The sequence below is a fragment of the Cucurbita pepo genome, chromosome 18 (genome assembly GCF_057944985.1).
Source record: "Cucurbita pepo subsp. pepo isolate OVF chromosome 18, ASM5794498v1, whole genome shotgun sequence".
NCBI lineage: Eukaryota > Viridiplantae > Streptophyta > Magnoliopsida > Cucurbitales > Cucurbitaceae > Cucurbita > Cucurbita pepo.
Genome location: NC_141815.1, coordinates 8986982 through 8999045, shown reverse-complemented (window position 1 = coordinate 8999045; position 12064 = coordinate 8986982). Strand labels below are relative to the sequence as shown.

The 12064-nt window shown below is 33.3% G+C and overlaps 2 protein-coding genes across 2 annotated transcripts; both read left to right on the top strand.

Annotated features, from left to right (window-relative positions):
- The first annotated feature begins 4079 nt into the window (after window positions 1-4079).
- On the top strand, window positions 4080-9512 carry LOC111780000 (beta-galactosidase). Its single transcript, XM_023660231.2, has 18 exons — window positions 4080-4315; window positions 4397-4492; window positions 4585-4697; window positions 4782-4848; window positions 4933-5025; window positions 5100-5243; window positions 6509-6597; window positions 6699-6804; window positions 6898-6985; window positions 7084-7202; window positions 7293-7457; window positions 7546-7718; window positions 7828-7937; window positions 8015-8124; window positions 8207-8317; window positions 8444-8554; window positions 8649-8854; window positions 8946-9512. Exons 1-18 carry the CDS (start codon window positions 4157-4159, stop codon window positions 9055-9057), a joined length of 2172 nt encoding a protein of 723 aa, XP_023515999.2. The 5' UTR covers window positions 4080-4156; the 3' UTR covers window positions 9058-9512.
- A 215-nt stretch (window positions 9513-9727) lies between these two features.
- LOC111779719 (uncharacterized) lies at window positions 9728-11528 on the top strand. The gene is made up of 4 exons (XM_023659840.2): window positions 9728-9886; window positions 10004-10104; window positions 11023-11101; window positions 11283-11528. The coding sequence occupies exons 1-4, from the start codon at window positions 9884-9886 to the stop codon at window positions 11328-11330; spliced, it is 231 nt and encodes a 76-aa protein (XP_023515608.1). The 5' UTR covers window positions 9728-9883; the 3' UTR covers window positions 11331-11528.
- The last annotated feature ends 536 nt before the right edge of the window (window positions 11529-12064 follow it).

Here is a 12064-nt window from a genome sequence, read left to right as displayed (position 1 = left end):
AAAAAGTACTCTCCCAAGTACACGTCCAAAATGCAGTATTACCACACAAAGTACAGCCTCCAAAATGCAATATAACCTCAAGAGTACACACTCCAAAATGCAATATTACCACAAGAGTACACACTCCGTATGCTTTATTACCACAAGACTTTTTATGTGGTAATATTGCATACGGAGTGTGTACTCTTGTGGTAATATTGCATTTTGGAGTGTGTACTCTTGAGGTTATATTGCATTTTGGAGGCTGTACTTTGTGTGGTAATACTGCATTTTGGACGTGTACTTGGGAGAGTACTTTTTTGAAAAAAAAAAAAGAATTTCCCAATCCCACGAGGCATAAAGGTGAAAAATATAAAATTCCAATTATTTAATGCACGTAACAATTTCTTAATTAAGTTACGTTGGACCATATGATATCACACGTCAATAAAAATGTGAATATATGCATTTATGTAATAAGTTTATTTTTCAATTTCTTTATTATTATTTAATTACTTTTTTTTAATATGAAATTTACTTAAAATTTAAATCTATTAATGGGAAGTTTAGATAAAATGAAGTGAATAATGATTGATTTAGGAAATTTGGAAGTTTGATTAAATAATTAGTGTGGTGACACGTCATAATCATTATCAAATTTCACATAAAATTAAGGGATTAAGCTAAGTATTATTGGATTAATCTAATTTTGTGTATGGATAAATTATTAACCTAATTAAGAATTTAATATATTTTAAATTGTTAAATAATATAAAAAATTGTTATATAGTAGAATAAATAAGTGATTAAATTGTTAGGATTTTAGTGAGTAAATAAAATATTTAAATTAAAAAATTAAGTATAAAATTATTATTTTTACGAAAATTTATGAATTAAAAGTGTTTTTTTTTTTTTTTGAAATTTGATTTGATTTTTATTTTTGGTTAAATGAAACATATAATTTTCCGTGAAGGTAAAATGATAATAATATTATTAATTATTAATTATTATTATTATGTGGATAAGGGAGTGGGGCCATTTTCTTAGCCGGCTGCTGATGTGGGCATTTCTGTCTATTCACACACAAAAATAAATAAACCATCGCTAATAATAATTTAAAAAGAGGCGGGTGGTGGAAAATCGGTCATTTTTTAATTAAATTTCCAATAATATTTAATATATTGCAATTGATACGATTCGAACAAACAAATACGCAACGTCTTGAGCTCCTCACATGGGACATTAATTATGATTATAATTATAATATTCGGACTATATATTTTAAACCTAGTTTTCTTTTTCAACGTTATATCGAGAAAAATGAAGAAGCTAATATGAAGACACTAATTACTCTATAAAATGTAATAGAAGAAGCTGATATGAAGACACCGATTACTATATAAGTTATAGAAACAAATTAGAATCGTAAAATTAATTAATTTATTTGTTAATGTAGTAAAAAAAATATATTTATATCAAATGGGTACCTACCCGACCAAAATTGGAAATATAATCTCATTTTCTGTCCAATTTATTATAAAAATATTTCCCATTTTTCGTATAAACAGAAAATCCATTTTCTGTTCAGAACAGATTTCATTAATACCGTGTGTACAAAAAGAAATTAACAAATATTATTGGCATTAAATTAGTGCTCAACTAATTTTGACTAATTATGGTTCATTGATTCCAATTTATTATTATTATTTTAATTTAATTATTTCCCCAATCTATTATGCTTCTCTAAGTCATCCGTTTTAATTGCCCTATTTAATTAGGTCGTTAATTGGAAATCGATGAATAATCAACCATTTCACACTTATATAATATTTTATTTATTTATTTAATTCATTTTTAAAAAAAATCCATAACAACCGTCATATTGACAAATAAAAAATCTTCACCAAATTAATTATTTAATTCCCACCAATAGATATAATAATTTTCTTCTTTATAATTATTATTCTCCTCATAATTCCAAAATTATGCTTCAAGTAATATATTTATCATTTCATGATTATTTATGGTTTTAAATATATTATTTTAATTTAAATTGTTAATTTAGGGTCGATTTTTTATATTAAAAAATATATATTCAACTTTTTTTTTTATATATAAATTTTTGAAACATATGAAAACTCCATTATTAAATTTAAAATTTATTGGGCCAATTAACGATTGCCACGTGTGTGCTTGATGAGTTCTAATTGAACTTGATAAACTTATAGTCAAAGCTGCCACGTCATAAGGTCGTGCTGACGATGTGGCAACTTGGCTTATCCACAAATTTTTGTGATGCCCATCTTCCTCTTATCTTATTATCTTATAACAAATTAAAAGTATTAAATTTTCGTTCAATTTTAAAAATTAAATTTATTTTTATATTAAAAATCCATTTATTTAAATTCAATTTTAGTTTTTTAAACTAAAAAAATGAAAATTAAATTGTAGATGGGTTAAAATTGTAAATCAAATATAAATTTAAAATTGGGTAAAGATATAATTTTTAACTTTGTAGATTAAATGTCAAATGATTTGATGTAAATATGAATTATGATTAGATTTAGACGTAATTAAAATATTTAACTATTTTTTAGAAAGATGAAATAAAAAATAAATATAGAAGTGTATATATTAAAGTATAATTTAAATAGATATCAAAATAAGATATACAATTTAAAAGTAAATTAATTTGATGTCTCGACTAAATAATTAATATTTTGATTAATGTTGTCAAATCTTGTTTTTTCGGGTGGAAATTGATTAATGTTTTTGTTGTGCAAGTATGTGTAATTATTTTTATTCTTTTAAGTTGTTTTATTCTCCAATAAAGTAATTTAATTTATTCACTAAAGGAACATTCCCTTTATTACATTTTTTTTTTACTATTTTTTTTTTTATTTTTAGTTTTAGTTTTAGTTTTTTTTTTTTTTAAAATAAAATTATATTTATTTTATTTTTCTCTTTTACCTAAAAATTATCAATATTCAGACAAAAATTTAAAACCCGTTTATTATAAAATGAATACAATTATACTCGTATTTATTTAGTCCTTAAATTTTAATAATTAAAAATTAAATCATTAAATTATTATTATTTTTTTTACATTCATGACTCATCTAGATACAAATGAAAATGGAGGGATGTATTAAATATGAATAAATCAATTAAATTGTAAAAATTTCGAATTTAACGAAAAACTATTAAATATAAAATTTAAATTTATGAATTAAAAGTTTTTTATTTATAATTTAAAGATAAATTAAATTTAAATCTCAAAATTTAGAGACTAAATTTGTGATTAATTATTCCATTACGACACAATAGAAGCTTTAATTTCTTACCACAATATTAAATTTTTGTTCCTTAATCATAATTTTGAGGGAAAAAAGTATATAGCTTTTTTGTGATTAATTCACGGATTTAATAGATATAAATAAATCAATTAAATTTTAAAAATTTTAAATTTAACTGAAAACTATTAAATACAAATAAAAAATTTATGAATTAAAAGTTTTTTTTTCTAATTTAAAGATAAAATAAATTAAAATTTCGAGACTAATTTTGTGAGTATAACCTTCAATTTCTGAGCAGAATATTGAAATTTTGTTTTTCGATCATAATTTTGAGAAGGCGTAGAGGTAAAAAATATATAATATTTTAACTAATTGAATTAGGATTATTTTTAATAATAATTTTTATTAAAAAAATTAAAATTAAAATTATAAATAATCCTCAAATTCACATTATTTTATTTCAAGCAGCCACGAGTCCAGAACTGTTAACAGAACACATTCATGTGAAACGATTATAATGAATGTGCTCTTAAATAATACAATTTTCAAGACGCTATAATTATTTCATTTAATCAAGAATTTAAAACCCAGTAGAATTACTTGTAAAACATGCCAATTAGCACAAGGGTAGCTTGAAAAATGGCGGAGGTTGAAGCATTTCCTCAAAAAAGACACTGAAAATGGCCCCCACCATTCATGCTTCGAATGCTTAAAAAGCAGCTCTCCCTTGCACCCCAACTCCTCAATGTTCCATCTAAATCCTTGCATTTCCATTCCCCTTTCTGTTTCTCTCTGTTTTCTTCTTCAAAAGAATCAATCCAAAACAAAAGAAAACAGAGCCTCTTATATGTTATCACAGATTGGCGTTTAGGAGTGCCAAAATGTTCAAAATGCCAAAGATTACGGCGCTGTTCTTGTTTTTGTGGGTTTGTTCATCTGGAATGGCGTCTGTGACTTATGACCACAAAGCCATAGTCATCGATGGTCGGAGGAGAATACTGATTTCTGGGTCTATTCATTATCCAAGAAGCACTCCTCAGGTTCGAATACGTCCAATGTGATTCACGGGTTTGTTTCTATTTCCCTCTCTAATTATTTCCCCCCCTTTGCTGTGGTTTTAGATGTGGCCGGACCTTATACAGAAGGCCAAAAATGGAGGATTAGATGTTATTGAGACATATGTGTTCTGGAATGGCCATGAGCCTTCCCCTGGACAGGTAAATGGGGAAGAAATTTGTTTTTGCCATATGGGTTCTTCTGGGTTTGGATTATACTGATTCATTTGGTGCTTTGTTCTTCAAATTTTCAGTATTATTTCGAGGATAGATATGATTTGGTGAGATTTGTGAAGCTTGTTCAACAAGCTGGCTTGTATGTTCATCTACGGATTGGTCCATTTGTTTGTGCAGAATGGAATTTTGGGTAAAACGATTAAAATGGATGTTGTTAATCATTTTGTTCATGTGGCTCTGTTCTGATTATTTTACTTTTACTTCAATGATTCAGTGGATTTCCTGTTTGGTTAAAGTATGTTCCTGGGATTGCTTTTAGGACAGACAATGGACCTTTCAAGGTAGGGAACATTCTGAAATAGTCATTTTGAAGCTAATGATTTGATGAACTCTTGAAGTTATTGATTTAATTGTGTTTAATAAAGGCCGCTATGCAAAAATTCACTGCGAAGATTGTTAGTATGATGAAGGGGGAGAGGCTATATCATAGCCAGGGAGGACCCATTATTCTGTCTCAGGTAACATCCAACGAACATATAATATGAGGCTTTTATTGGATTCAAAGCTGAGTTTTAATGCTTTGGGGTTGCAGATTGAGAATGAATATGGACCAGTGGAGTGGGAAATAGGCGCCCCTGGTAAGTCTTACACCAAATGGGCAGCTCAAATGGCGGTGGGTCTTGACACTGGAGTACCATGGGTGATGTGCAAGCAAGAGGATGCCCCTGACCCTGTGGTAAGCTATTTTGATCCCTTTCTGTCATGGCTTTCTTTTCTCTTCTTGGGATGCCTTCGACGTTGAGTAACATGTATTAGTTGTTTGTACGACTTGTTTGGACTGTGGATGGAACAATAGGGACTACGGAACTTTGATACTGTACCATTACGAGTTCGTTAGTGTAACAGCATAAGTTCACTATTAGTAGATATTGTCTGTTTTGGCTTGTTATGTATCGAGGTTTTCACTCTTATATTATAATGATTTCGGATCTCACACTTAGTCATACACTTGGTTTAAAGTGAGAACCTCTTTTATTGGTGGGATTTCAACACTTTTAACGGTTCTTGATCTTGATTGTTTTTGCCTTAATTGGTGTTGTTAGCTTTTATACACTTGGATCCTTTCTTGCTTTCTTATATAAAACTCTTCCTTTGTGCCTTTTTTTTAATCTCTAGGTGAATTTGTCCTTTTCTTTATTCTCAGTCTTAAACCCTTTGAAGGTGAAAAAAGGAAATATTCTCTTTATGGAGTTGTTTTCGTAAGTTGTGAGATCCCACATCGGTTGGGGGAGGGGAACAAAACATTCTTTATAAGAGTGTAGAAATCTCTCCCTTGCAGACAATTTTTAAAACCGTGAGTTTGACAGCGATATGTAACAGGCCGAAGTGGATAATATTTTCTATTGAGCTGTTATAAATGGTATTAGAGCCAGATACCGGGTGATGTGCAAGCGAGGGGGTTGAGCCTTGATGGGGGGTGGACATGAGGCAGTGTGCCAGCTAGGACGCTGGGCCCCAAAGGTTGGTGGATTGGGGGGTCCCACATCGATTGGAGAAGGAAACGAGTGCTATCTAGAATGCTGGGCCCTGAAAGGGGGTGGATTGTGAGATCCTACATCGGTTGGGGAGGAGAACGAAACATTATTTATAAGGGTGTGGAAACCTCTCCCTTGCAGACGCGTTTTAAAACCTTGAGGGGAAGACTAGAAGGGAAAGCCCAAATATGATAATATTTGTGAGCGGAACAAGCTCAGAAAGGAAAACCGAAAACCCAAAGAGGACAATATTTGCTAGCGGTGGGCTTGGATCGTTACGCAAGTTTTGTTTTGTTTGTTTTTAGATTAGTTAAAATGCTATCAGTTCTTTGAGTAAACAAGACTCATAAAGTCTTCTTTTAAGTTTCAACTTTTTGTAGAAATCAGTAGATTCTTGAACATAAACTTTCCTTCCATCCTCTATATTCTCCTCTCTAAAGCTTCTATCTACTTGCTTCTGCTTTAGATCGACACCTGCAATGGATTTTACTGTGAAAACTTCGAACCGAACAAGGTTTATAAACCCAAAATGTGGACAGAAGCTTGGACTGGCTGGTAAGTAACTTATTCTGCCTGCATTCACCAAATTATGACTAAACATTTCTGAGTTTCAAAGGATCAGAATTGACATGCTCCCTGTTCTTCAAATATTCAAGGTTCACTGAGTTTGGTGGCCCAGTTCCTTATAGGCCAGTTGAAGACTTAGCCTATTCCGTTGCAAGATTCATACAGAATCGTGGTTCTTTCATCAATTATTATATGGTAATTACCAATCCAGAGTGTTTCAAAATGGTTGGCTGATCATTGGAAATGATATCATATCCTTAACTCTTTCAATATCTTCTCTCATGTCAGTATCATGGAGGAACCAACTTTGGCCGAACGGCTGGTGGGCCTTTCATAGCTACTAGCTATGACTATGATGCTCCCATCGATGAGTATGGTAAGCTCGTGGCAGTAGTAGCTTCCAAGATCACATTCTCATAAAGAACTTTCATATATTTTCATCACTACTCTAATAACTTTTCTGGGATATGGTAGGCCTATTAAGGGAACCGAAATGGAGTCATCTAAGAGATCTGCACAAAGCCATCAAGCTGTGTGAACCCGCTTTAGTATCGGTAGACCCTACCGTGTCGTCGTTAGGAAGCCATCAAGAGGTAGAATCATGATCTAGCTGATGAAAGATTATGTAACTATTGATGCATTCTTCATTGCAAGACGGTCTAATTTGACTTCTTTTTTATAAGGCTCATGTCTACAGGACAAGAACAGGGGCATGTGCTGCTTTTCTAGCTAACTACGATGCATCGTCGTCTGCAAGAGTCACGTTCGGAAATAATCCATATGACCTGCCACCTTGGTCCGTCAGCATCCTTCCTGACTGCAAATCTGTCGTTTTCAACACTGCAAAAGTAAGACAAGATTCAAAACTATATAGATGAACCTTTAAAGGCTTCATCGTTTCGATATCTTTTTTTACGTCGAGATAATTCTTTACAGGTCAATGCTCCAAGCTCACAGCCTAAAATGACGCCAATTAGTTCATTTTCATGGCAATCATACACTGAAGAAACAGCCTCTGCGTATGCTGATGATACAACCACCATGGCTGGGTTAGTGGAGCAAATCAGTGTCACCAGGGATGCAACAGATTATCTGTGGTACATGACAGAGTAAGAACTCCATCACCTATCAAATTTTTTCCCTTTGTCGAACATTTATCGAAAAACGTTGTGGAGAAATCAACGATATCTTACTCGACTTCGTGTTTATCTTTCTCAGTATAAGGATCGACTCGAACGAAGGCTTCTTAAGGAGCGGACAATGGCCTCTTCTCACCATCTTTTCAGCAGGCCATGCTTTACATGTGTTCATAAATGGCCAACTATCTGGTACACGACAACAAACATGTTTCTTTTTTCCTTAAACATCTTTCAAACATCGTAATGATATATATTCTGAATGGTAGGAACTGTATATGGTGGATTGGAGAATCCCAAATTAACATTCAGCAAATATGTTAACTTAAGAGCAGGAGTTAACAAGCTCTCTATGTTGAGTGTTGCTGTTGGTCTCCCGGTTAGTTTCCGATTTCACATGTTTCTTTAAAATCATCGTCGATTCCGAATTTGACTCACGTCTCCCGTTTGCTCGATGTCAGAATGTTGGCCTACATTTTGAGACTTGGAATGCTGGCGTTTTAGGCCCCGTCACGTTGAAGGGTCTGAACGAGGGTACGAGGGACATGTCTGGATATAAATGGTCTTACAAGGTACATTACTAAACCAGTGTACCCTCACTTTCGCTTTCGGTTATGCATTTCGGTTCGTTCTACGTGACGACGATAATAGTACTAATAGGTTGGCTAGAGAATCTGAATTACATTACTCCTGAATAGGTTGGCTTGAAAGGAGAATCCTTAAATCTTCATACTGTTAGTGGAAGCAGCTCAGCTGAGTGGGTGAGAGGCTCATTGGTGTCTCAAAAACAACCCCTCACATGGTACAAGGTGAGAGTTCAAATGAACATCCTTAAATTCCTGCAGCTTCTCTATGGACAAGGACTTTTCTGATCTAAACTTCTGTTGTGTAACGAATCTGCAGACGACTTTCAACGCCCCGGGAGGCAACGAACCGTTAGCTTTAGATATGATCAGCATGGGCAAAGGTCAAATATGGATTAACGGTCAGAGCATCGGGCGCCATTGGCCTGCGTATACCGCACGAGGTAGCTGTAGCAAATGCAGCTATGCTGGAATCTTTACTGAGAAGAAATGTCATTCTGGCTGTGGAGGACCCTCACAGAGATGGTAAAAAGAGTTGGCCCTTACACACTGATCTATCGTTTTGTGAAGCTATCATCTGTGCGTGTTTTTTACGACGTAGCTTTTGAAATTTCAGGTATCACGTTCCCCGTGCGTGGTTGAAACCGAGCGGGAACCTGTTGGTGATTTTTGAAGAATGGGGTGGTAATCCCCAGGGAATCTCTTTGGTTAAGAGATCCACTTCCTAATAACACAAGAAGCTTTCAACCGAGGTTGCTTGAAACTAAGCTCAACGTTCATACCTCATATATTTCTCTAGTTTTACTGCATACACAGATATCTCGAATTATAGTTCATCCCGAGATGGATAAACGCAGCTCGACAAACTCAAACTGGTCGATTTACATCTCGGACCAAACTACCACAGTGTTTGAATTCACAAGAGAATAAGTGGAGGAAAATACCAAAATCAAATACCATTTTTATGTCGATATAGATAGTGAAAGAAGTTTGTATGTATATAGAACGAAAATCTAGATGGGTTCAAAACTTTGATCCCGAATTCCGACCTTGATTTATTTATTTGGAAGGTTATGTAACGATTCGATCACGGGTCGATGTTGTAATGTTTGAATACAATACAAATGTTGAAGCAAAATACTTTACTCTTACAAAAATGAATTCAAAGTGACCTTTTGGTTAATTTAAAGTTCATGCAATTTTTTTTTTAATAATGTAATGTACTTAAATAGTTGATTTTATTTAATTAATGGTATAAATAATAAATATTTTGAACCATTTTTTAAAAAGTAATAAAATATTAATTTTGAATTTAAAGTAATTAAAATTTTATGGGCTAATTAGATTTTTTTAAAGAGTTGAGAGGGTAAATATGTAATTTAAGGTTTAATTTATTCAAAATTGGGCTTTTCATTTTCGGCAAAATAACCCTAAGATATTCTTCCATTCATTCCCCTAGTCCTTGCGTCTGGCGCGACTTCAGATTCTTCAATTCCTATCGATAGAACCAGAGATCTCTTTTGAAATCAATTTTCTTCGCCCCTACCGGATTTGATGGTGAGTGATTTTGATGTCGATGAAATGTGCTGATCGAATTGCTATGGCAACAATTCCTTTGGATTTCGTTGTCCCTGTCATTTCGCATTTGTAATTTAGTGGATCGTGCTTTTGCAGGCTCCGAAACCTGTTACGAGTCCCGTCCCCGAAGCCTGGTACCCGACTCTTGCGGTCCTGATGATCGCTGTTGGACTTGTCATTACCGCTTCGTTTTTCATGTAAGTTCGATCGGATCCGTTTCTCTGTAGCAAAATGAATTCTGGTTCATGTTAATTATTCGGAGTGAGATGAGAGGTTCTAGACAATTAGATTAAGGATTGTCTAATTCTGTCATATGCTTGCTTAATTCACTTTGATTACAACGAAATGCTTAGAAGATTATTAGCTATCAAGAAAGTTTGTGATCATTGGTTTGGGAAGGGAGGAAATCCGGAATTTTCTCGATCCAATCAAGTACCATTTCCTTTTTGTACCATCTATTCCGAAAATGAAAACCATGTGAAATCCAAGCCCGAATGCGTTGATGTTCATACATTTGGTTCAAAGATGTCTTTTAGGAGGTTTCAGGCTTTCATCCAACCACACGGCGGGACTAATTTTCTTAATCCAAATCTATGTTTATACCGTCCAGCAAAAGAACGCCATTTTACCGTCAATCAAGAAGAGTCCACTCTCTATTATACTTCTCAAGGGAAACTTGGATTCTTAACAATCACAATAATAGGTACACTTTGATGTAAAATATTAGTAAGGTCACCATTGACATGACGGGGATGACTGTATGTGACATATGTTGTTTGTTTCTTTGTGTATTTGCAACTGTAAACATGCACGAACTTTCTAATGTAGATTATGGTTACATCTCTCTGTTAAGTTGATATCCATATTGAGAAAAAGTTATTGAATTTGATAAATTGGGTATTGATATTCATTGTCATGACCTATAATACAACCTAGTTTCATGGTTTGCTGGATATTCATTGTCATGACCTATAATACAACCAAGTTTCATGGTTTGCTGGTAAGGTTGGAGCCAGATGACTGTTTGTATCATTCTAATAGATCAAGCAAACTGTCGTCCCCTTATGGAGTCGATGGTTTGGGGTCGCTCTAACCGCATCGATTATCATTTGCAGCTATGAAGCTACATCTTCTAGGAAAAACCGTTGTCTGGCCAAGGAACTCACTACAGGATCATTTGCCTCCGTTTTCTTGGTATGAATCTTTCAGTAGACGTCTTTTATTTTAAATGCAAAATTTTTCATTGATCATGTCAGTGGGAGAAGAACGCCCTTCCACATTGACAATTGCTGTATATTTCTCGTTAATTATTGATGGATTTGATCATGGAGCTTGACGTTGTATATTTATGATTCTACGTTGTTATCTGTTGCAGGGTTTTGGATCCTTGTTCTTGTTGCTTGCTTCTGGTATTTATGTCTGACCTATTGGAAGCACATGTTGAGAATTTTATTTATCTAGCGGAGTCAGTTTTACATGTATGATCATGATGCTGGGCTAGGACTACTTCCTATGAACAGTGCTCTCTTTTGAGGAAACATTTTGGATTTTTTTTTTTTTTTAATGGAGCGTTATACTCATAACATGCATTGTGGTTGATGGGATTTTGCAGAGTTGAGAATGGTAGTGCTGTAGAAATCAGCTTTTTGCTAGAAATTGGAACAAGGTTCATAAACTTGGTTTTTTTTTTTTTCTTTCTCTTTCTAGGACTCGTGATAATTAGCAGGACAACCAAAACACATGCAAATTATCATAATCTCTAACAGGAGCATACCTCGAGAGGTGTTTTTCCACCATTTCCAGAAACAGGTAAACGGTTCATCGGTATTGACTTCAATCCCATAAATTTAATAGCCACAATCCTTTTGACTCATAATTTTTGTGGTTTTTTTTCCATGATTATTTTTGGTTAAATTATAAAAATTTGGACTTTTAAAAGTTTCATTTTAACCCATTTGAAGTTTGTTTCAAGGCAACTTTGGTATGATTTTGTCGTTAAATTCCTAGACAAAAAAAAGTTTCATCTAAACACGTACATGAAAAAAAAAATGAACGTGGAGCATATGTGATCATACTTGTTGACGTCTTCCTCATTTAACCTAACTTCATGTATTTTTTATAACTTAACTAACAAATAAAAGTAAACAACTCTTAAAT